Source organism: Aspergillus karnatakaensis (genome assembly GCF_047715665.1).
Source record: "Aspergillus karnatakaensis strain CBS 102800 unplaced genomic scaffold BJY04scaffold_50, whole genome shotgun sequence".
NCBI lineage: Eukaryota > Fungi > Ascomycota > Eurotiomycetes > Eurotiales > Aspergillaceae > Aspergillus > Aspergillus karnatakaensis.
In genome coordinates this window covers 259067-281691 of record NW_027395762.1, presented here as the reverse complement: position 1 = coordinate 281691, position 22625 = coordinate 259067, and the positions used below count along the sequence as shown (strand labels likewise).

Below are 22625 nucleotides of genomic sequence, written 5' to 3'. Positions count from 1 at the left end.
GGAGGGGGGGGGGCTGTTCTCTTTGGAGCCATCTTCAATGTCTCCTCGTCGATCCATTATTAATGGCTAAATGAGGCAGCTAGAAAACCGGCGTGCTCACGAAGGGAGGATAAAGGTCAAGGGTAGTAAATGCTGGTGTTGAAGAGGTGAGCAAATCACCTCTGGGGCCTCGTCAAGAAAGAGGAAAGAGAAGTGTCCCGTGGAGTTTTGAACGATAAAATTGCCGCCCTAAATAGTAGGGATGAACCTCCAGCACCATTCAGGATGTCGATGATGTCAATGGGAACTGAGAAAATGCGACATGTAGCAAAGCAATGTGTAAATTAGCTAGAGGCTATCTGCGAAACCCGAGCCGCCAAGTCATGCGTTGAAGCAGAACGTTTTGTGAAGACGCCATCATCCGTGCTTTTCCAACGCCACAATGTAAATCCGCCACCCGAAATCCAGATAGAAAAGCAATGACAGTAAAGGTACCAAACGCCGTCAGGGTATCCGCCATCCATGAATAAAACAGGTCATTAAAGGTAAGTCAAGAAGAAAGAAAAAGGCAAGCAGTCGTTTAGCTCTGGAAGCTGTACATTCGCACTTCGCAGTCTTCGCTGCCAGTGGCAAATCGGCTGTCTCCGAGCCCAAGACAGGTTACTGGGCCAGAGTGGCCGGTGAAGGTTCTCTCGCACTTGCCGGTTCGAGGATCCCAGATCTTGATCATGCGGTCCTCGGCGCCAGAGACGATGCGGAGAGTGTCGGCTCCGAGAGCCCAAACGCCTTCGAGATGGCCGAAGAATGTGCGCAGGCATCTGCCGGTGGTGGTCTCCCACAGACGGATGGTAGAGTCCAAGGCACTGGTCACCATGTACCGGGGAGGGGCCGCACGGCCATTCTCGAAACCGGGCCCGAAAACTGAGGACTGGCTATACGTCGAGTTCGGTTCCAGTCCCATGGAAGCTTGGAGTGAGCGTGGCTCGTGGTCGCCAGATGTCGTGCTGAGGTTGTCGTTCTCGCACTCGGCATCGTGGTCCTCGAACTCGAATTCCCGAGGAAGCGGAATAACTTGTTGCACTTGACCCACATGTCCATGGAAAGTCCGAATGCAGGTCTTCGTATCTAGGTCCCAAAGGCGTACTGTGCAGTCGTCGGAGGCTGAGAAGACGGTTCGAGAGGTCGTGTCCACTCGCACAGCATTGACCCAGTCAGTGTGTCCGCGGAGAAGGAAGGTCGACTTGTCCTCGAAGTTCCAGATCTTGACTGTCTTGTCCACCGATGCCGACGCAAGAATCGACGCATCAAAGTGAAGGCCGATGACTCCACCCCGGTGACCGGTGTATGTAGATAAGCACTCGCCAGTGCGCCAGTTCCAAATCTTAATCGTGCGGTCCATGCTTCCACTGATCAACTTGGTGTCATCGAACTGGAGGCATCGAATGCCAGACTCGTGTCCACGAAGCGTGCGCAACTCCTCACCAGTATCCGTATCCCAAATCTTGATCGTCGTATCGTAAGAACCGGTCGCGAGGATGTTATCCTCGAACTGCAAGCACATAACACCGTTTGTGTGACCTTTGAATGTCTTAATCGAGCATCGTCCGTACTTCCAGTTCGTTCCAACCTTAAAGCGGTCCTTGTAGACCTCCTTCCAAGGTCGGTACCGCGTCTTGTAGAAATCGTCCTCTTTGTCACCTTCGCTTCTCAGGGACGAGCACTGGCGTTTGACGATGGCGTCGTGCTCCTCTTCAATTTTCCGCTTACCAGAAGCGGCGGATTCTGTCTGTACCTCCGGTGTCACTTCTTGCGCAACCTCTTGCGCAACCTCCTGCGGAGACTCCGCCTCTGTGTTGCTGATGTCCCATGTTGTTGCCCGAAGTTCGATTTCGCGTTTCGATTCGCGCAGGCGTTTACGATCCAGCAGCGGCAGACCCCACCCGCACTTCTTGCACTTGCGATGAATGTGCTGCTCGCACATCCTGTGCCAGACCACGTCATCATCGGCCAGCGCCCTCCATCCTCGCGAAACCTGAGCAGCCTTGCATAGCGAGGTGGTGTCTAGGTAGCAGAGGATCTTGAAGGCGATCTCGGGAGGAAGTGCGGTGACAAAGTCGATGCGGATGAGGTCGCGAACGGTGGCTGAGATGTATGAAAGCTGAGGAAAGCAACACTGCGCCATTATTCCCTGCAGGAGAAGTTTTCGGTGTTTCGCTGGAGCGGCGGAGAACAACGACCAAACGTGAGAGATGCTCTGTTGATCGCCTTGAGGAAGGGTCTCGAGCTCCTGCTAGAGAGTCAGTACGATAGGCATGAAGCATGCACGAGCGAAATGACCTACCCGCTGCAGCAGATCCATTGACGGTTCGTCGGCCTGGCGGCGACATTTGAGGTCGGGGCGATGGCGATAGCAGTATTTGGAGTTTGCACTATGCAGTTGAGCCGGCAGAATAGATTGCGGCCCTAGGGGTGCGTATTGTTCGGGAATGTGTCTGGCGAGGAAAGGAGCGACATTCTGAGTTGTGAGCTTCGAAGAACCCTCGTAGTGCGCATGGTGGTGGGATTCAAGATCTTCTGCCCTCAACTCCGGACTCTGAGAGGGCCCTCCGAAGATAGACTTGAACGACGAAGACTCGTGCGAGTCGCTTGCATCGTCCGATCGCCGTCTTTCCGTCATAACGAGGGGGGCGCGGTTATCTTCGGTAGTAGACATTTTCGTGGATTGTCGGCCTGGATGTCGAATGCGCTGGTCCGGTATCCTGCCGACGATGTAATGAGAGTGATCGGGTGAATGGGCGCAAAGAGGGGAGAGGTCAGGTATATACGTCAGGCGTGTAGGGACCCTGTCTGACAAATTGCGAGCGAGGTGAACCTTGGTGGCGACGTTCGTGATAAGGCTGGCTGTGGTTATCGCCGCCCTGTGTGAAAAGAAAGCATGAGGAGAGATTTCAAACAGACAGGGCGAGGCCAGATATATCACGGGGGAGGTTAAAATCTCACCTGTCGGTTTAATAACAATATAATAAGTATAAAGGAGCGGTAAGTGTAGTAGGGAGAAGTGGATGGCTCATCGATCACGCAAGTGAGGATCTTGTCTTCGTGCTTGCGTGCTTGGAGTTGGACTCCACTGCTGCTCCGGACCTTTGGTAGATCACGTGCTTCCGATGGCGCAATGCGGCCCCGTTGTGACAGCAGCAGAAGGCAGATTGACACCATTCGTCGCCATGCCCCTGTAAGATTTGCACTAGTCGTGACATTCTGGACCCAGATGGAGTTGATATCGCCCGAGACAGCAGAATCTCAGATCCCCCGCGGTGTTCGCCTTCTACTCCTTTAAATTCAGGCACGCAACCGGCTGTCTCGGTGTCTCCACTACAGACCTAACCCCGGCTCATCCTTTCAGCTGGTATCACGCTATTTTTACGACCTCCTTAATCACGAGAGATATCGCTCCCTCGTGCTTGACAATTGACACCTCCGTTGCAAAGGATCTGTCTGATGTCGACATGAAGATCTCTCACATTTCTGCTCCCCGACGCCCCACAGCTGCCGGATGAGTCGCCGAATTGTCCGACTTCTGCAAGGACAGCCTTTGTCTCACCGCAATCCTCTAATTTGAGCTGTGCAACGCTGACCGGGACAAGCAGGGCATCTTCCCGGTAGGTTGGAGCGTGATGATTCGCTCCAGATGGGTTGATTGGAGCTAAAGTACACTCATTGATTGCATATGCTGGGGCGGGATATTACAGGCAGATAAGTGATATCGTGCCCGTTTGCAGGAGGCTCAGATCCGTTCAAAGACGTTCAGCTTGGCCTATCATAGGGCGTTATGTCCAGAGGTTCTTCGAGAGTATTAAAGCTATCGACGAGATAGATATCGTAGATTACAGAGTGGTATCAGAATCATAGTGGAACATCCCATCACGTGCGTAAATACAGGTACACACCCGCTATCCCGTGACTGCGGCTGGCCTCGACTCGAGTCTCGACCCCTGCTCTCTTCTCCGCATCCTTGATACACCATTAAGAACGCTCCCACTGCCTTCTTGCGTCACTGCCATATGGGCCCATATCACTGATACCAGCTTCATCTTGAATCCCAATGTCAGCTTTGAGCTCCTCCGGATCCAGCGGTCCGCTTCCTGCTGAGCAACAAGCCCACGAGACTCCTGCGCTAGATACGCTGGTTGACCATCTCATCGCGGCAAAGAAATCTCTGTCATCAATTAATCATGTGTGGCGGGCCAACGAGATCGTGACAGCCGCTCGCTCCACGCTCGAGGAGACTGTGGTGGTTTCCGCGCGCACAGGCTTTCTACGCAATGGCCTAAACAACCAGCTACGGCTTCTCTACAGCGTGCGAGCCGAGGTCGAGCAAATATCCCTTACAGGCCGCTCCGAATTCAACGGTGCTCTCAAAAGCCTCGACGAAGCAGATGCACGGCTCAAGAAGACCCTCGGCCAACTGCGCGACACAATAGTCCATGCCTCTTTCCGGCCTGAAGGAGAGGACCCCAAAAGTCTGCATGACTTTGTGGACGAGCGCGGAGTCGAAGAGCTCCATGCGACATTAAAAAACTCAATCGATCGGATCAATGCCGCGCAGGCGGAATTGGACTCTTCCAACCGCAATTTCGATGGCGAGCTGCAGTCGATCAAAAAGGCGTTAGGTACTTACCGGGCTGCAACCAAGCTGGCCTCATCCCGGTCATCTGTTTCCTCGTCCGGCTCACAGTCAGCATCAAATCCCAGTTTGCCTTCTTTATCGTCCATGCCGTCGATGGTGCATTCGCTTGAGATGCATGCGCAAGAAATGGCGAAGCTGCTGGAATCATTGGTCGCCCATTTCGATCAGTGCGTCAACGCCGTCAAGCACACCGAGGGAGGGGGTGCAGCCGCCCAATCCATCACAGGCGACCTACCAGCCGGAGTGATCGGAAGTCGAGGCGGTCAGGACGTTGAGGGAGATATCGCCAATATGAACGCCCCGCTCGACCCGTTGAGTGACTCCCACTATCGGGAAATGGTAAATGTCATCATCAATGACGCAGCTGAGGCGGAGGATGTCGTGATGGAAATCTCAGACCGTATCGGGGAGATGGAGTCGGTGATCGAGAACCTTCTCGCCCAACGGGACAGCTTCCTTGCTATCTACAGCGCTACTAAAGATGTTTTCAGCCACTTGTCCTCCCTTGCCTCGACTCGCTTACCTGGTTATATCGCGCAGGCCCATGGTTTCACTGGTGTATGGAATGAAGAGCACGACTGTATCAATGAGGGGCTGGCCAATCTTTCCGACCTAAATGCCCTGTACGACGGCTTCCTGGATGCTTACGACGGTTTGATTATTGAGGTAGCACGCCGTCGACATGTACGCCATCGAGTTGAGAAGATCCTCCGCGAGGCACGCCACAAACTCGACATTCTTTACGACGAAGATGTCAACGCGCGGGAAACATTCCGGGTAGACCAAGGTGACTATCTGCCGTCAGACATCTGGCCTGGGTTAAGCCGAGAGCCAATGCGCGTTGAATTCTACCGTATCACCGGTGGACCTCTCAAGGGTGTAATCGAAGAGAACCCAGACCAGTCGGGTGAGAATGAGCCAGTCCAGCACCTCGAAGGCCCTGGAGAAATCCTTCCTGATCTTCCAAAAACACTTGTCGAACAGGCTCTTGCTCGGTTGAAAAGCAAGCGGAACGCAATCACCCGACAGGAGTCTTAACCGCCAACTTACTCATCTAGATTTGTACACCAACTCTATAGCTGTAAATAAACACGACCTACATGATGAACTAGCCAGGCCTCGCCTGTGCCGACCAGCAGCTGCACATCGCAGATGTATACTCCAGCCTGCTGCGATGTAAACACTGCGAGTGCATCAACCTGGAATGGAGATCAAAGAGAGCTCTGATAGGTCTTAGACAGTCAACAAGCTACCAAACAATACCATCTGTATATACAACTACAACACCCCCTGCACCTATCTACATCCTCCACGTCTTCTCCACATCCTTCGTAACCTCATAAATCTCCCCCCACCCAAGCCTCTCCCACCTCTCAGACCTCTCCACCGCATCCACAAAATCCCTCATCGCAAGCACAAACTGCGCCGCCCATTTCTCCGCACTCACGCCCCCGCACCCCGTCGCCATCGGCGTGATCAGAATACTCTCGATCCGTCCAAGGCGTCGGTGTTGTTCCCCCGCCCATGTTCCCGCCCCGATACTCGTGCTTCCCTCTCCCCCTTGATTTTCAAGCAGGTCGTCGAATCCCCGATTCCACCCCTCAACGGCGCACAGCAAGCTCCACACACACTCGTACACGACCTCGCGGTCCCACCGCGCTGTATCCGGCGTGCGCATCGTCGGGCACAGCGCGACCCATTTGCAGCCCCAGCGGCCGCCGAGCTCCGAATGCTCTGAAGTAGAAGTAGGGGTTTTGTCTTTCGAGGCTTCCTCGTCTTGATCTTTCTTGTCCTTCCCCTCTCCCTCCACTCTACCCTTTTTATTCTCAATCTCAGTCTCGGTAGCATAATGCAACAGCTCCTCCGGAAACGGCACAAGCACGCACCCGCCCGGCGGGAGGAACCCCCGAACCCGCTCATACAGAACTCTCTGTGCCTGCCTCGTTAGCGTATCGTAGCTGTGATCTGGGAGGCAGAAGGCGCGGGAGATGGCGTCGTCGAAGGCGCCGTCCAGTCGGCCGTAGGAGTTTGCGGGGGAGACGATGGCGTCGAAGTGCAGGGTTGGGGGGAGTTGGTTTAGGGATGTGGAGTGTGTTGTTAGAGGGATTGGGGGGGGGACTGCGGTTCTGGGTGTGGAGGAGGATGAGGGGATGGACTTGGAGAGGGCGGCGAGGAAGGCGGTGCGGTGCTTGGGTTCCATGAGGAGGAGGTGGATGTGTGGGAGGTTTCTTTTGGGGTTTTTCTTGAGGGAGGGTGGTGGTGGTGTCTTGGGAACTTCTTGGGTTGGGGTTGGGATTGACATTGTTGTAGTTGGAGATAGAATTGATGCTGGTGATCAGTAGGTTGTGGTGCGGGGTAGATGTAGATGTTATATAGAGGGTGGTTAGGGGCAGTTTTTGGTTTCAGTATAGGTACAAGGGTAAAGATGGTGCGAGTAGGTATTTATGTCTTCTGCTAGAGGCAACACAATAAATTGAAAGAAGAAATCGTGTTCTCTTGAGTCAAGGGTACCTTGCGGTGGAGCTGTTCGCCTCCTCTGAGTCAGATATATTTCTGCAGCCTGAGGCGCTGATCAAGTTGGAGATGATCTGCGGTTGGCGGCGAGATCCTTTTGATGCAGGTAAATATACTATAGAAAATACCACCGGTGTTAACCAGCTTCAATACTGTTGATTTGACTATGCAGTAGAGAGAACAAGATCAAGAACCGTTGGACGGTTGGAGTCTGGCATGGCTGGAACAGCCCACTGCGGGGCTAACTATAAGAGCCTCCACGTTTCTTCGGCGCAACACTATCCGAACCTCATCTCTAGTCTGTATTCCTCATGAGGACTCATGAGATGAAGTAGAAGCTGGAATTCTCGTTCTCGCGGAAGTTGCCTGCCTGGTCCTCTGTTTGCGACTCCGAACATCCAAGCTCACCATTCTAGATCGACAAGCACCGGTACGGTACTTCGTTCCCTCCCTCGGCGTCCTAGCTGGCCTCTGCAGAATTCTCCGGGGTCGAAGGGCCTTTGCCTCTAAAGTTAAGGTTAGCTTGGTTCCTGAAAAATGCACGCCAGTAGTCCTTGGAATCCTAGATTGATTCCTTGGTTCTTCCATCAGTAACACTCTCCCTGGACTAGACTTAGTGATAAACCTGAACCAACCACAACCCCGCAGTGACATTCTTCGGCTACGGCATCTACCTTAGTACCCCACCAGCACTTCCAGGGCTGCCACCACCTCATACCCATAACTATACCAATTCCACTCTTACCTAAATCACTACCAGCAACTTAATCCTCATCCACCCTCTCTCACTATTCAAGAACCCCAAATTCCTCACAATGCCAGACCCAGAAACCCCCTGGCACGCCTCCTTCCCCGCCCCCAAAACCACCTCCCCGGCCTCTCTCCCCCGCGAAACCCTCCTCTCATGGCTCACGCCAGGCCCCAACGCCCGCGTCTCAGGATCCGACTTTCTCCTGGTCGACTTCCGCAGAGTAGACTTTGAGGGCGGCACTATCCGCGGGTCGCTGAATCTCCCGGCGCAGAGTCTTTATCCGACGCTGGAGACGTTGTTTGTCCTTGTTAGGAGTGCGGGGGTGAGGGATGTGGTGTTTTATTGTGGTTTGTTTTTCCTGATTTTTTTTTTTTGAGCAATGATGGGGTGGGATTTGGGTGGATTGCTGACTCTATGCTGCAGGGTCGTCGCAAGGACGGGGGACTAGGGCGGCGGGGTGGTTTGCGGATTATCTTAACGAGAAGGGGGTGTCGGAGAGTAAGGTTAAGAGTTGGAGGCTGGAGGGTGGGATTAAGGGGTGGGTTAAGGCGGGGGAGGAGTTTACGGGTTTGGTTGATGGGTATGATAGGGCTGTTTGGGAGGAATGATTTAATAAATAGGGTTTCTAGAGGTGGATGAGATGGATCTCGTGTGCAATGTAATCTCTATGCATGAGATACTATTCGTGATTCTAGTTGAGAGTCATTCATGCGTTTCTATCGTATTTTGTGTTGGACTGGGTATAGTCCGTGAGGGTGTGATGCCCTCGGTCTGATGGCTTGCGCCGGATGGTTGGATCTGGTATTTTGCAGGTAGATCCTAGGTTGGTGCTTGTAGAAGCTTGCCATGAAATGTGGCAGACGATATGGAAAGAAGCAGCTCGCTGCTCACTTGTGCTTTCTGGACGATGAAGACACGAGTTTCTTCTTCAGGTGCTTCGGCATCTTGTTCGCTCGCTTCTCGCGCTTTTCTTCCTTGACCTTGTTCTTGTGCTCCTTTTTGGTTTCTTTGTCCTCGTGCTTCTTTCCTCGAGGAGTCTTCTTCTCGAACGGGTCCTTCTCGTCTTCGTCCTCGTCCTCGGAGTCTGCGACTGAGACGCCACCGCTGGCATCAGAGCCGGAGTCGTCTTCATCGGCGGCCGCGGACTGCTTCTCGCGCGCTAGCAGGTCACGGTAAACAAGGTCGCTTCCTTCGCCAGCTTGAACCTTCTCAGCATCACGCTCGAAATCGTAAACTTGTTCGAGTGTTTGAGGGATGTACTGTTGACGGAACACGGCAGTGTCGACTTCGTCAGTTGTCTCGGCTGGAAGGGTGAAGAGTTTCTCAACGGCATCATTCAGCTCCTCCGATACCGCAGTTGGCCCATCGCCAGCAATGATGAACTCAAACACGGTCCGTTCGCCAACAACATCTACACCCTTGCGGCGGAAGAAGTCGTTGACGTTCTTGATGTCCATACGCAGGAATTCCAGACTCCGTGGGTGGTCATGCTCCACACTTTGACTGACATCGATGACGTATAGTTTGTTGTTGTGATAGAGGGTGTTGTACTCGCTCAGATCGGCGTGCACCAGGTGGCAAGTTTGGTACATGACGCGCATGTAGCCCAGTAGTTCAATGTAAATCTCGCGATACTTCGCTTCTGGGTCTGGGATATTGAACTCGACGTCCTTCAATCGGGGAGCGGCAAGCCCTTTTGAGTTGCCAATGAAACCCATGACAAGAACGTGAAGGCGGAGGTTGATGGGTTCAGGACTAGGAATGCCAGCGGCGTGGATTCTTCGCAGGTTGCGCATCTCCTTCTCGGCCCACACCTTCACCATAGCTCGGTTGTTGCTCTTGTTGTATCCCTGTCGGAACCTGAACTCTCCAGTAACATATTTATCTCGGTCTTTGAACACCAGAATGCTGGTCTTGTACACTTTGATGGCACGGTGGGTCGGAGGAGCATCGAAATCATCTTCCGAGTTGAGCATGGCGTGGTAGACGTTGGCCTCTTTACCGGTCGACAGACATCCGTGGATCTCGGAAACGACGTTGCGGTTGATCATTTGCAGAAGGATCATGCGGGTTCGAGGGTCCAACACTTGCTCGGAGGTAGCTCTGTCCGCCTTGTCGGCACCACGTTCACCACGCACAGCCAACCCTGACTGCATGTTATCCAGCTTAATCTTTCCGGCATGGCGAGTGAGTGACTTGATCTCGTCATCGACGGATGCGTACGTATTGACCGTCGGCTTCTGTGTGTTTGTCTTCGGGTACGTCCACTTGGGAATATTCGAATCAGCGGCGAGCTCGTTTACTTTTCGTTGACGGTTGTAGGCTTTCGTGAGATCTGCTGGATTGGATGAGTTGAAGTCGTCTGCGTCTAGTTGCTCCTCGAAAATATCATCGTAGTATTCGTCTTCGCCATCATCATCATCTTCGTCGTTGGGTGTCAAGTCTTGCCCCGCCATAGCGGGGGTAGTGCCATCGGCATTCGCATAGCCTTGGTTGGGGATATAGGTATGGGAGGGTGCAATGCCATCAGCAGGCGATGCTGCTGCTGTAGTTTGAGCTGACGACATTATGGCGCTTCAGCAGAATCTCCACGATCAATAAACTGTAAGAGGGGAGAATCGTCTGGCCGCAGAAAATCTTTGGGAGAAAAATGGCCTATCTAATCTACAAGGTCCCCGATTGGATGAAAGCCTGAGGCAGGTGGAGATTACAACTCATTGACCGCCCGGCAGAATCCCCGCTGGCGGACGCGTCGAGTGGTGCGCGTGTCCGGCTTGGATCGTCCAATATCGAGGCACCGCAAACTGATCGGACGAAAGCCCTGCGTTGTTGTCGACATTCGTCGTCTCATACTGCGGCATTGGCTTGGTGCTGGCGGATCTGTCCGCTTGAGGTGTAGGCGCTTGGTTCTTGTGTTTCGCATCGGTCAAGATGTATGTCAAGCAGATTATTATCCAGGGCTTTAAGAGGTAAGTCGTCCTATCTTGTCGCTAGATATACCACAGGAGGAGCTACTGACACGAATATGTACTGTCAGTTACAAGGACCAGACGGTCATTGAACCCTTCTCGCCCAAGCACAATGTCATCGTCGGTCGCAATGGCTCCGGAAAGAGTAATTTCTTCGCGGCCATTCGCTTCGTCCTCAGTGATGCATACACTCATCTAGGCAGAGAGGAGCGCCAGGCTCTGTTGCACGTAGGTTGGATGTCCGTTTCTGTGGATGGAGGCTGACAGCAAGTAGGAAGGTTCAGGGTCTGCGGTCATGTCGGCGTATGTTGAGATTATCTTCGACAACTCGGACGATCGATTTCCCACTGGAAAGCCAGAGCTTGTCCTCCGCCGAACAATCGGTCTAAAGAAAGACGAGTACACCCTCGACCGGAAGAATGCGACAAAATCGGATGTTATGAACCTGCTCGAATCCGCCGGTTTTTCGCGATCGAACCCTTACTATATTGTACCGCAAGGCCGAGTCACGGCGCTGACAAACATGAAGGACTCGGAACGGTTGAATCTGCTCAAGGAAGTTGCAGGAACCCAGGTGTATGAGGCACGCCGTGCGGAATCTTTGAAAATCATGCACGAGACCAACAACAAGCGAGACAAAATTGACGAGCTGTTGGAGTTCATTAACGAGCGACTTGCCGAACTCGAGGAGGAAAAGGATGAGCTGAGGAACTTTCAGGACAAGGACAAGGAGCGAAGATGCTTGGAATACACAATCTACTCCCGCGAGCAGCAAGAAATTTCAAGCTTTCTCGACAGCCTCGAGGAGCAACGGCAGACCGGTGTCGAGGATACGGATATCAACCGCGATCGCTTCATCCAAGGTGAGAAAGAGATGGCCCAAATCGATGCAGAGATTGCCGAATGCAAACAACAGATCGAGTTCCTCAGGGTCGACAAAGTACAACTAGAAGATGAGCGCCGCGAAGCTTCAAAGGCGCTTGCTCAGGTTGAACTGCAAGCCAAGTCACTGTCAGATAACCAGGCAACGGCTCAAGCGTTGAAAGCTCGCCATGACGAGGACCTGAAGGCCGTCCAAACGGCGATCAAGGAGCGCCAGACAGAGCTTGACGAGCTTACCCCTCGCTTCAACACGGCAAAGGACCAAGAAGATGATGCCAGGGCAAAGCTGACCGAAGCGGAAACTGCGCGCCAGAGGTTGTACGCCAAGCAGGGCAGAAATTCGCGCTTTAAGAACAAGTCCGAACGGGACAAGTGGCTGCAGGCGGAAATCAAGAACAACTACACATCTATGTCGAGCGTACAAGCTGTGCTGTCACAAACACAGGAGGATATCAAGGAAATCGAGAATGAAGTTGCTCTTCTGGAGCCCGAGACCGAACGACTACGCAAGCAAATCGATGGACGGGGAGATACCATTCAAACGGTTGAGCAACAGGTTCAGGCGGCTAAGGATGAGAGGGAACGGTTGGTTGATCAGAGAAAGTATGTATCCCTGATTCCAAGTTATGACGACCGAAACTGACCGGACTAGGGAACTCTGGCGAGAAGAGGCAAAGCTTGACTCTATCCTAGCGAATGCGTCAAAGGAAGTTGACCGTGCCGAGCGCAATCTCTCTCACATGATGGATCACAATACCAGTCGCGGTATTGCTGCAGTGCGGAGGATCAAGCGGCAGCACAAGCTGGAGGGCGTCTATGGGACTCTTGCGGAACTCTTCGATGTGAACGACCGATACCGCACTGCTGTTGAAGTCACCGCCGGGCAGAGCCTGTTCCATTACGTTGTTGATACCGACGAGACTGCTACCAGAGTTCTTGAAATCCTGCAGCAGGAAAAGGCTGGAAGAGTCACATTCATGCCCCTGAACAGGCTCAGAAGCAAACCACTCAACATGCCCAAGGCAAGCGACACAATCCCCATGATTGAGAAGCTGCAATACGACCGTGCATACGACAAAGCTTTCCAGCATGTGTTCGGAAAGACGATCATCTGCCCCAACCTTCAGGTTGCTTCCCAGTACGCACGGAGCCATGGCGTCAACGCCATTACACCTGAGGGAGATCGGTCTGACAAGAGGGGTGCTCTGACCGGTGGTTTCCATGACTCGCGTCAATCCCGCCTTGACGCCGTAAAGAACCTGACAAAGTGGAGGGACGAGTATGAGACCAAGAAGAACCGCGGAAGTGAGATTCGCGAGGAATTGGAGAAGCTAGATCAGCTGGTTACGCGAGCGGTGGGCGAGCTGCAGAAGTTGGAGCAACAAAGGCACCAGGTACAGAACAGCAGTGGGCCATTACGTCAAGAGCTACGGAGCAAGCGTGATCTGTTGCAAAAGCAGAATGTCAATCTCGATGCCAAGCGACGGGCACTGCGCAACATTGAGAGCAACTTGACCGCTCTAAAGGACCAGGTGGATGCATTCGAGGCCGAACTCTCGTCGCCCTTTCAGAAAGCGCTCAGCGACGAGGAAGAAGCACGCCTGGAACAGCTGAACTCAACTGTGACAGAGCTTAGACAGCAGTACCAAGAACTCTCTCGCGAGCGCAGTGAGCTAGAGACACGCAAGTCAGTCTTGGAGGCGGAGCTGTGGGAGAACCTGAACCCTCGCCTCGATCAGTTGTCTAGCCAAGATGCGGACCTGGCTGATGGTGAAGGACAAGGAAGCCTCAAGGAGACGCAGCGCGAGATGAAGCGTCTTACCAAAGCTCTTGAGAAAGTTGGTCAAAGACTTGGCCAGGTCGATGAGTCTATCGAGCAAGCAAACGCCCGCGTAACGGAGCTGACGCAACAAAATGCCGAATCCCGGCGGGAGCTGGAGGAGCTGGCCAAGTCGATTGAAAAGCACCAACGCCGTATGGAAAAGAGCATGCAGAAGAAGGCCGCCCTCACTAAACAGGCCGCCGAATGTGCTGCCAATATCCGTGATCTCGGAGTTCTGCCAGACGAGGCGTTCACCAAATACAAGAACACAGACTCCAACACGGTTGTCAAGAAACTCCACAAAGCCAATGAAGCGCTGAAGAAGTATTCGCACGTTAACAAGAAAGCCTTTGAGCAATATAACAGCTTCACCAAGCAACGAGAGACTCTCACCAGCCGACGAAAGGAGCTTGAGGACTCCCAAAAGTCCATCGACGACCTGATCACAGTCCTTGACCAGCGCAAGGACGAGGCTATCGAGCGAACATTCAAGCAAGTCTCTCGTGAATTCGCCAACATCTTCGAGAAGCTCGTCCCCGCCGGCCGCGGGCGGCTCATCATCCAACGAAAAACAGACCGTTCACAGCAGGCTGACGACGTCGACTCCGACGACGAAGCGGCCAAGCAAAGCGTCGAGAACTACGTTGGTGTCGGCATCAGCGTCAGCTTCAACAGCAAGCACGACGACCAGCAGCGTATCCAGCAGTTGAGTGGTGGCCAGAAGAGTAAGTCATCCAGACGCAGTTTTCCTCTACGCAAAAGCATACTGACACGAAATAACAGGTCTTTGTGCCCTTGCTCTCGTCTTCGCCATTCAAGCCTGCGACCCTGCACCCTTCTACCTTTTTGATGAAATCGACGCAAACCTAGACGCCCAGTACCGTACTGCCGTGGCCCAGATGCTCAAGTCTATCTCGGATTCCACAAACGGACAGTTCATCTGCACGACTTTCCGGCCGGAGATGCTGCACGTGGCTGAGAAGTGTTACGGTGTTAGTTTCCGCCAGAAGGCGAGTACTATTGATGTTGTGTCGAGGGAGGAGGCGTTAAAGTTTGTTGAGGAGCAGAAGACGTAGATTGTTGCTGGTTGAGGCCTGGCTATTATGGGCTAGGATGGTATGGTAATGATTGATTCAGTTTGTTCATTGCACAGGGGTGTTGTGTTGTTTGTTACTATTTAGTATCTATGTTCTGTTCTCTCTGTACTTTATTCTGTGGTTCAGGATTCCCAATACTAGCACATTTAAGGCATGCTACTTCTTCTATCATGTGTCTAGTGCGAAGCAGCAGCAGCGTGTGTTTTGGGTAGTTAAGTACCGAGTCCAGCCTGAGCCCGAGCGCGCTGATTACTGCCTGATTCAGAACAGGGATGTAGGTACCTAACCTCGGGTAACCCTTGATGTACGACACCAGAAGAAGTTCGTCAGCCTCCTTAACACATGGATTATGTCTTCTTCAGGCATAATGACTAGATATTTCCTCTTCGGAGCGACGGCATTCCTGACTGCTGCCATTCGCGTTCTGGCCTCTAACACTGGTAACGATGACACCTTGGTCATGTCCCAGCTCCTGACAGAGCCCTATGCTTATGACTTCCCTCCTGTCAACACTAATGGCGCTGATTTGTTTCCCATGCGCCCTTGTAAAGGGCACCAGTTGTTGGAAGCCAGTATCGATGACCTCCAGGAGCTACTCTCGGCTGGTAAGCTCACCAGTGTCGATTTGCTGCAGTGTTATTCGGAGCGCATCTACCAGACAGACTCGTACCTGAAGTAAGTAGTTACCTCCTGTTTCACTATATCCTTTGCCCACAAGATTCCCTAGGGCTGTCCTTCAACTTAACCCCGATGCCATCACAATCGCTAGATCACTGGACAAGGAACGAGCCAGTGGTACGGTCCGGGGCCCTCTTCACGGAATCCCCTTTATCGTCAAAGATAATATCGCAACCAAAGACCGCATGGAAACAACCGCCGGTAGCTGGGCTCTCTTAGGCTCAGTCGTACCTCGCGACTCCTTCGTTGTGCATAAGCTGCGAAAGGCCGGTGCTCTCCTTCTCGGCAAAGCCGCTCTAAGCGAATGGGCCGACATGCGCTCGACCAACTACTCCGAGGGCTACTCAGCTCGTGGAGGTCAATGCCGCAGTGCATATAATCTCACCGTCAACCCGGGCGGCAGCAGCTCGGGGTGCGGCGTCGCCGTTGGAGCGAATCTGGTTCCCTTTGCCGTAGGAACCGAGACCGACGGCAGCGTCATCAACCCTGCGCAGCGCAACGCTATCGTCGGAATCAAACCAACTGTGGGACTGACTTCTCGTGATGGCGTCATCCCCGGATCTCTAAACCAGGATAGCGTCGGCTGCTTCGCTAAAACAGTGCGTGATGCCGTATACGTGCTAGACGCCATCTATGGCATCGACCCCCAAGACAGCGCGACCTTCGCGCAGGCCGGCAAGACTCCCAAAGACGGCTACACGCAGTTCCTCTCCAACCAATCCGCCCTCCAAGGCGCCAGATTTGGTCTACCCTGGAACTCCTTCTGGGCTCTAGGCGACGCCGACCAAATCACACAGCTCACCGAACTCATCCACTTACTCGAGCACGCAGGAGCCACCATAATAAACAACACCGAGCTCCCCCACTACAAAACCATCGTGCCCCCCGACGGCTGGAACTGGGACTACGGCTCGACGCGCGGCTACCCCAATGAATCCGAGTACACCTACGTCAAAGTCGACTTCTACAACAACATCAACGCCTACCTCGCCGAGCTCAACAACACAGCCATCCGCTCCCTCGCCGACATCGTCCAATACAACAAGGACAACTCCGGCTCCGAGGGCGGATACCCATCTACCCACCCGGCTTTTGCCTCAGGACAGGACGGCTTCGAGGCCTCCCTTGCATCACAGGGAATCATGGATGACTCTTACTACCAGGCTTTAGAGTTCTGCCGTCGCACAACCCGCGAGGAAGGGATCGATGCTGCGCTTATGCTTGGTGATACGGGTGCCAATACCGATACCGTTCTCGATGGCCTATTAGTACCCCCCGACGTGGCGCAGAGTATCCAGATCGCAGCGCAGGCGGGATATCCAGCGATTACGATCCCGGCGGGGACGAACAGGGACTCTGGAATGCCGTATGGGCTAGCGATTCTGAATACGGCGTTTTCGGAAGCGGCGCTTGTCAAGTGGGCTAGTGCGATTGAGGATTTGCAGAGGCAGACGGGCACGCAGTGGCAGAGAAGTTTGCCGGAGTGGAGGGGGTATTTGGTTCGGAATTTACCTGTTCCTCTTTATTGAGGCAGTTGTACTCCTCTTGTTTATTCTTACGGAGTATATGTGTTTTGCAATATGCTTGACACGGCATCTTCGGGGTTTAGCTGGAGCTACATGGGCTTCAAGGTTGCCTTTATAAAGCTTGTTTGTTATCAGTGCAGGATATCATAACCCTCATATTCATATTGTGCGATCTTTTATTGACTAGGGAATATAGTTTGGCTGCGTCACTGTTCCCAAATAACGCGCGGAGCGACGTGTGGATACCGCTGGTAGGGGGGGGTCTTAATAAAAGAGCAGAAAAAAGGGATACACTTGCAGCTTGCGCGAGAGATATCTTCGGAGACACGGTCGGTTTGGGATCTTGTAGACTCGGGCAAATCGGCAATCTGACCGTAGGCATTAGAAGTCTTGACAACCAGGCACATGAGGAGAGCAAGATCTTTCCGAATATGGAGGATGACAGTCTTGTAGTTGGGCTTCCGAGTAGCAAAGGAATAGAGGCCCAGCACAGGGGACTGATGGCCCGGCAGACTTCGCATCCTTTGCTGTCCCTGTTGACATAGCATTCTTACCCTGTTTAGTTCAGCAAAAGCTGGACACCAATCCTTCCTGGCTTTTTCCCGGCCAGCTCGTCAGCAATATCCTCTCAACTGACTGGGACTACAAAGATAATATTGGATGTCTAGACCAGAAGCATGTTCCCGGGACTTTGCTCAGTCCTTGCTTAGTAGGTCCCATAACCATTGCGCAAGCCCCTCTCACTACTAGGGAACTGATATATAAAAATTCCTTGGATACGCCTGCCCTGAGCCGGCAGACACTTTCTGACTTCAGACCACTGACTCTATCTCTGGATTCCTTCATCTAGTCCTCTCGTCTCTTTTCCTTCCGGAATTTTCAATCATCTGTGTGTTCTGTGTTTTCTTAGATACAGGTTCTTACACGTACGACATCCTCGGGAGCCATCGCTATTTCTGACTGCCCCTGATTCGGACAGCAGACTATATAATAATGTTCACAATGGAAAGTCACCTCGAGAGAGTTCTTGCTAGGTTTCAAGGGCACAGCTATATTTAAATTCCATGTTAAATCGTGATGGTCCCGGGGTGTTGAATCGTGGGCTTTGGGAGTAGATGTTTCCATGGATCTAAAGTCTTCGGAACAAACTGAATGGCTGGTCATATCCCCGTCATAAAGTTAGTTATCCCCGTGTAGAGATCTTGTCGGGTAAGAGGATTTACCAGGTAGAGGGCAACCAGATGAAGTCAGGATACTAGGTCTCAAATACTAACCCCATGAGATTGCAAAGTGTCTGTCTGTTTATTATCTACAGCGACTTTCTCCTGTGCCATCTTGGGATTTTTTCGTTACGCATTGCGGCTATGTGCATTTTGAACTCGAAAGCCCTCTGTCTGGACTCTTTCGAAGCAAAGTCGTCCCGGTCCGTAGAAAGAGACCTCGCAAGTCCCTCCCTGGTCTTGCTGCCCGGCAATGTGGGTATGCTAGCTCGCTCAGCGGCATGCATAAGCGTGATAACGCGCTGAGAGAACCCCTGTTTCAGGGCCCGGGACAAAGGAGTCATGCCATCTTTATCCATCGCGTCCACGCGTGCACCCGCTCCCAGGAGAGCGCCAATCACCTCTTCAGCCGTGAGTTCCTCTGTAGCCCAAGAGAGAGGCGTTCGGCCATTTCGATCGGCCAAATCAGGAAGGATATCCTGATGAGCTAAGAGGAGGCTGACCATGCTTTCTGATCGACGCCGCACTGCCCTCGCTAGCGGTGTTGTCCCCATCGTACACGCAAGGTTGATGTTGATGTTTGGGGCTTGGAGGAGCACCCTGATCGTTTCCTCAGCGTTTGCTGGGGAGGCGTCACACACGAGGGCGAGGGCCGTGAATCCCTGTTCGTCTTGCGCGTTCACATCAGCTCTGCCGCTTTCAAGGAACAGTTCGACTGCTTGATAGTGTCCACTCGCGGCTGCATGGGCCAATGGTGAGCGACTCAGATTGTCCTTCGAGTCTACCTCGATATCCGGGTATGACAGAAGCAGCTTCACGGCGGCGAGAGCATTCCAGCGCGTAGCCCGAGAGTGCTCCATCTCGCTCGGGGAATCTGACAGGTTGACCAGCCACGAGAGCGGGGTCATGCCGTAACCGTCCTTGGTATCGAATTCGACCTCCTTTCTCTGTCGGAAAAGTTGGATCATTTCGACCGAGCCTCCGAGGATAGCGAAAAATAGGGGGGTTTGGCCTTCGTTGTCTCTCAGCTTGAGAGCAGCTTTGGAGCTGCTACTGAGGACCAGCTCGAAAAGGTTTCTGGCCCCGGAAAATGCTGCGTAGTACAAGGCCGTTCTACCCTGACTGTCACGGTGATTCGCAGTTGCTGGCGCTTTTTCCAATAGTAGGGTCACAATAGCAGCATAGTCTGCTCGGCCGTCGAACCAAGGAGGTGTCACCTCAAGGGCCCTGGTAGTGATAGACCTCTGGAGGGTATGATGTAGGTCTCCCTCCGCAGCAAGACACAAGGCATTACGTCCGTGGCTATCAACAACATCGAGTGCAGCGCCACATTCTTGGAACTTTTGGGCAGCAGCGAAATTGCCATGTTTTGCGGCGTGTATTAGTAGCGTGTTTCCCTCTGTATCTCTAATACCCTGAGCGATGGCGAGTTGCAGTTTGCCCTCGTTTTGCAATCTAGAAAGAACACTGTGAAGATGGTATTTGACAGCATGGTGCAAGGGGGTCGAGAACCTCCGTCTTTGCAGGAGGTATGCGAAGTGGGCTTCAGTCAAGATCTGTAGAGCTCTGTTGGGACTGAGAGTAAGACCCTCCAAAAAATCTCCTCCTAGCGACTCGGATCGCTCTGCCAGTTGGCAATGTTCCAGCCACCAGGAAAAGGTGTAGAAGAAAAGCGGGTATTGGTCCTGGATCTTGCTCATAAGAGCAGCATTTTGATTCCTTATGAGGATTTTCTTTGCTGGATTCCAGGGCTGCTGTCTGAATTTGTTTGGATCAACGAGGCCCTGGATCTCATTCTGGATTTCATCCATGGTGAAGAATCGGATGCAGGTTCTGTATATCTGGTAATGGGATTTACCGACGACATGGCAGTCCCGCTCTGATGGTGAACTCTCGAACTGGCTGAGCCCACTGGAAACGATGTAGTCCTTCACAGACCCATGGATGAGTTGGACGACCGTCTTTTCTCTTACTTTCCGGATCTCTGCAAGGCCACATGAGAGTGCACCTATCTGAAGCTTCATCTTGTTGTCGTCGGCGATAAAACCATGTTTGTTTCTCAGCTGCTCGAAAGAGGTCAAATCGGGACTATCTTCCACAAGGATCGCCCAACGAAGCTGTGACACCGTGAGTGGCTGGAATGAAAAGGAGAGCCACTGAAACAGTCTCTTTGACCGGCTTTTGTCGCGCTCAGAAAGCGCCGCGAGTGTAGACGCGTATAGAGTGTCCAGCTGTGCCGGTGTTTCTTCAATGGCATGGCGTAGCTCGGAAACGTCTCGACCCTCACGGGCCTTCCAGACGATGTCAGGAAGCATGAGGGCGACCCACAGAAAAACACCGTCAGCACGTGCCTCGATTTCTTCCACGAGTGGCTCAAGCCCTGCTTCGACCTCGCAATCCAGTTCGCGTTTGATGAAGTGTTGGATATCATGGGTGTTCTCATCTTCAACCCTGACCTCCAAGTGCGTCCGGGACAGGATGATATTTGGAAAGTGTCGGCAGGAGAAGCAGACTTTGAGACCAAATTGAGAAGTCGCTGAGACTTCAAGGATTCGTTGAAACACTCGTGCTAGTCCTCGGGCAGTGTCAATTTCGCACTCGTCCAGGGCATCCACCACGATCTGGAGGGAAGACCGATCGAGCACTCTTAGCACACATCTCTCCAAGAATTCCTCGAGCTCATTTGCATGCCATCTCCAACCTTCTCCCGCACTCCCCATGGTCTCGCATCGACTTTTATAGAGACTCACCATATCTGTCGAACAAGCCGGAAAGGCTACCATGATTTGATGCAGCAATGACCTGTATATCCCCTCTGGAGAGTTCTGGATCTTCGAGCCCCTATTAGTCACAAAGAATGATATTGTCTTCATCCTTAGCGAGGTGTCATTGGCTAATTTGAGTGTATCAACCAGATGCCTCATAACTGTTGATTTTCCAGACCCTGGTTTACCTTTGACAAGGAGTAAACCAGTTTTCTGCGGCAGCCATTCACGGTACTCTGATGTGTTTGAGAGCCATTCCCCTGTTCCTCTCAGTCCTGGCTGGATTGCATTATACCCGTCGTTCATTTCGGGAAATGCTAGCGACGTCAAACAAGCTGGTCCGTAGGATTAGTAGGTAATACTTCTAGTCATTCTAAGGGAGAGGAAAGCATCAATCGAACCTTTCTCATCACGGGATAAAGGAGGTACTGGAAAGAATATATTGTTGATAAGAGAGAGTTTCCAGATGTGCCCAGGTGGAGTGGACAATATAGCTAACCTTCAGCAGATCGAGCAAGTACAAGCTTCCGTTTCAATTGGCCCTTGATACGCATATAGCCCAGATCCTCTGAGTCTGCGAACCTTATCATGTTCTGTCAAGATAGTTAGAGTCGGCTTCAGGTGAGTAGTGCTGTCCCAGACAGTACTTGCCATATGGTTGGCCGGTATTGGAAGCTGATCCCACCCGGCAACCTTTGCCGATTCTTTGGTAACGACCTGGACGGACGTCAATCAGTCAGTGAATCCTCGTACCCGTTTGACAAAAGACAACAGTACCAATCCAATCACCGGAATTTCTCTTTCCTCGTAAAAAGAGACCACATGGAATCGGTGTGAGTTTCTCCGCAGCCAGATCGCAAATGACTCCTCCACTTCTGCGAGCACTTCCGAGTCTCGTTGCAGCACGCGCACGATATCCTGGTTCATGGGGTATCTACTCATTTTTATCACCTTGACAAAGGCATTTGTCAAAGGCGCAAGGTCCGAACCCCGATGAGGAGTGCCGAAGAAAAACGTGGCGAAGAAATCTTGCTGCAACTTTCTCACATCACTCTCAGCAGCTGTTTCGGATAGGGAGATTGCTTTCTTCACAACCAGACCACCCAGGCTGTGCGCGAGGAAGATGATCTTTCGACGGACCTGTTATCTCCATCCTAAAATGTAAGCCATCTAACACATCCATTTCTGTCACATCGCAGATCGTTCGGGCCTCGACCAGGAAGAGAAGAAACCATGCAGATGCTACTCACGTTTCCATCACTGTGCCGGAATGCGGCAATGTCGTTGAGCAGACTGGTCGCGTGCTCTCGTAGATTGCACTGGCCGACGGGCGCAAGAAATCGAGCCACATCCGCATCGTAACCGAAGGATAGAATGCGAGCCTCTGGGAAATCCTGGGGGAGTAGATGAACAGGCCAGTAAACTCCTGCTTTCTCATCTGCCCAAGACTCAAAAGGGCGTCCGGTAAGACCGTGAAAAGATAAAGTCGACACTCGCAGTGGGATGTGTGTGAAGGAGTCGAAGACCATTGGTTTGACCTCGGGGGAAGAATGTCTCCACAGAAATGGCAGGTGATTGCTGTGCAGACTGTCGTTCTCCTTGCTGTCCGGAATCCTTGGAGGATCGTAGTCGTTGGAATACTTTCTTCATCGAGGCACACGTTTCTGTCAACACTTTATAGTTCCTCTGTGTGATATCTTGTATATGAGTGAATTTTGAATTAGACTGGACCGTT

At 52.5% G+C, this 22625-nt stretch overlaps 8 protein-coding genes across 8 annotated transcripts; 4 read left to right on the top strand and 4 right to left on the bottom strand.

The window, feature by feature from the left end:
- Positions 1-105: 105 nt before the first annotated feature.
- Positions 106-3053, bottom strand: BJY04DRAFT_196964 (F-box/WD repeat-containing protein). The gene is made up of 2 exons (XM_073712426.1): positions 2321-3053; positions 106-2266 (listed from the first exon to the last, which is right to left on the bottom strand). Exons 1-2 carry the CDS (start codon positions 2690-2692, stop codon positions 560-562), a joined length of 2079 nt encoding a protein of 692 aa, XP_073567861.1. The 5' UTR covers positions 2693-3053; the 3' UTR covers positions 106-559.
- Positions 3054-3877: 824 nt separating this feature from the next.
- BJY04DRAFT_196963 (autophagy-related protein 17) lies at positions 3878-6198 on the top strand. Its single transcript, XM_073712425.1, has one exon. The coding sequence runs from the start codon at positions 4082-4084 to the stop codon at positions 5702-5704; it is 1623 nt and encodes a 540-aa protein (XP_073567860.1). The 5' UTR covers positions 3878-4081; the 3' UTR covers positions 5705-6198.
- On the bottom strand, positions 5836-7199 carry BJY04DRAFT_121263 (uncharacterized protein). The gene has a single exon (XM_073708332.1). It carries the CDS (start codon positions 6966-6968, stop codon positions 5967-5969), a length of 1002 nt encoding a protein of 333 aa, XP_073567859.1. The 5' UTR covers positions 6969-7199; the 3' UTR covers positions 5836-5966.
- A 796-nt stretch (positions 7200-7995) lies between these two features.
- Positions 7996-8539, top strand: BJY04DRAFT_221614 (putative arsenate reductase (Arc2); the record flags this gene model as incomplete). The annotated part of the gene is made up of 2 exons (XM_073717182.1): positions 7996-8278; positions 8355-8539. The coding sequence occupies 2 exons, from the start codon at positions 7996-7998 to the stop codon at positions 8537-8539; spliced, it is 468 nt and encodes a 155-aa protein (XP_073567858.1).
- Positions 8540-8573: 34 nt separating this feature from the next.
- Positions 8574-10534, bottom strand: BJY04DRAFT_196959 (serine/threonine-protein kinase RIO1). The gene has a single exon (XM_073712424.1). The coding sequence runs from the start codon at positions 10496-10498 to the stop codon at positions 8819-8821; it is 1680 nt and encodes a 559-aa protein (XP_073567857.1). The 5' UTR covers positions 10499-10534; the 3' UTR covers positions 8574-8818.
- Positions 10535-10727: 193 nt separating this feature from the next.
- On the top strand, positions 10728-14855 carry BJY04DRAFT_121254 (chromosome segregation protein SMC). Its single transcript, XM_073708331.1, has 5 exons — positions 10728-10900; positions 10969-11128; positions 11175-12385; positions 12435-14329; positions 14388-14855. The coding sequence occupies exons 1-5, from the start codon at positions 10863-10865 to the stop codon at positions 14678-14680; spliced, it is 3597 nt and encodes a 1198-aa protein (XP_073567856.1). The 5' UTR covers positions 10728-10862; the 3' UTR covers positions 14681-14855.
- A 213-nt stretch (positions 14856-15068) lies between these two features.
- Positions 15069-17093, top strand: BJY04DRAFT_230293 (amidase family protein; the record flags this gene model as incomplete). The annotated part of the gene is made up of 2 exons (XM_073719259.1): positions 15069-15376; positions 15429-17093. The coding sequence occupies 2 exons, from the start codon at positions 15069-15071 to the stop codon at positions 16906-16908; spliced, it is 1788 nt and encodes a 595-aa protein (XP_073567855.1). The 3' UTR covers positions 16909-17093.
- A 663-nt stretch (positions 17094-17756) lies between these two features.
- BJY04DRAFT_196939 (uncharacterized protein) lies at positions 17757-22622 on the bottom strand. Its single transcript, XM_073712423.1, has 7 exons — positions 22141-22622; positions 21668-22030; positions 21542-21607; positions 21390-21483; positions 21292-21318; positions 18129-21225; positions 17757-18061 (listed from the first exon to the last, which is right to left on the bottom strand). The coding sequence occupies exons 1-6, from the start codon at positions 22417-22419 to the stop codon at positions 18215-18217; spliced, it is 3840 nt and encodes a 1279-aa protein (XP_073567854.1). The 5' UTR covers positions 22420-22622; the 3' UTR covers positions 17757-18061; positions 18129-18214.
- Between the last annotated feature and the right edge of the window lie 3 nt (positions 22623-22625).

Bases quoted from the DNA above. Each gene is read 5' to 3' on its own strand.
- BJY04DRAFT_196964 (XM_073712426.1), bottom strand. From the start codon at position 2,692: ATGTCTACTACCGAAGATAACCGCGCCCCCCTCGTTATGACGGAAAGA. The intron at 2,267-2,320 runs GTAGGTCATTTC...ACTCTCTAGCAG, and splicing joins CAATGGATCTGCTGCAGCGG to GAGCTCGAGACCCTTCCTCA.
- BJY04DRAFT_196963 (XM_073712425.1), top strand. From the start codon at position 4,082: ATGTCAGCTTTGAGCTCCTCCGGATCCAGCGGTCCGCTTCCTGCTGAG.
- BJY04DRAFT_121263 (XM_073708332.1), bottom strand. From the start codon at position 6,968: ATGTCAATCCCAACCCCAACCCAAGAAGTTCCCAAGACACCACCACCA.
- BJY04DRAFT_196959 (XM_073712424.1), bottom strand. From the start codon at position 10,498: ATGTCGTCAGCTCAAACTACAGCAGCAGCATCGCCTGCTGATGGCATT.
- BJY04DRAFT_121254 (XM_073708331.1), top strand. From the start codon at position 10,863: ATGTATGTCAAGCAGATTATTATCCAGGGCTTTAAGAG. The intron at 12,386-12,434 runs GTATGTATCCCT...TGACCGGACTAG, and splicing joins CGGTTGGTTGATCAGAGAAA to GGAACTCTGGCGAGAAGAGG. The intron at 14,330-14,387 runs GTAAGTCATCCA...ACGAAATAACAG, and splicing joins GTTGAGTGGTGGCCAGAAGA to GTCTTTGTGCCCTTGCTCTC.
- BJY04DRAFT_196939 (XM_073712423.1), bottom strand. From the start codon at position 22,419: ATGGTCTTCGACTCCTTCACACACATCCCACTGCGAGTGTCGACTTTA. The intron at 21,484-21,541 runs GCAAGTACTGTC...CTATCTTGACAG, and splicing joins CAATACCGGCCAACCATATG to AACATGATAAGGTTCGCAGA. The intron at 21,319-21,389 runs GTTAGCTATATT...TATTCTTTCCAG, and splicing joins ACTTGCTCGATCTGCTGAAG to TACCTCCTTTATCCCGTGAT.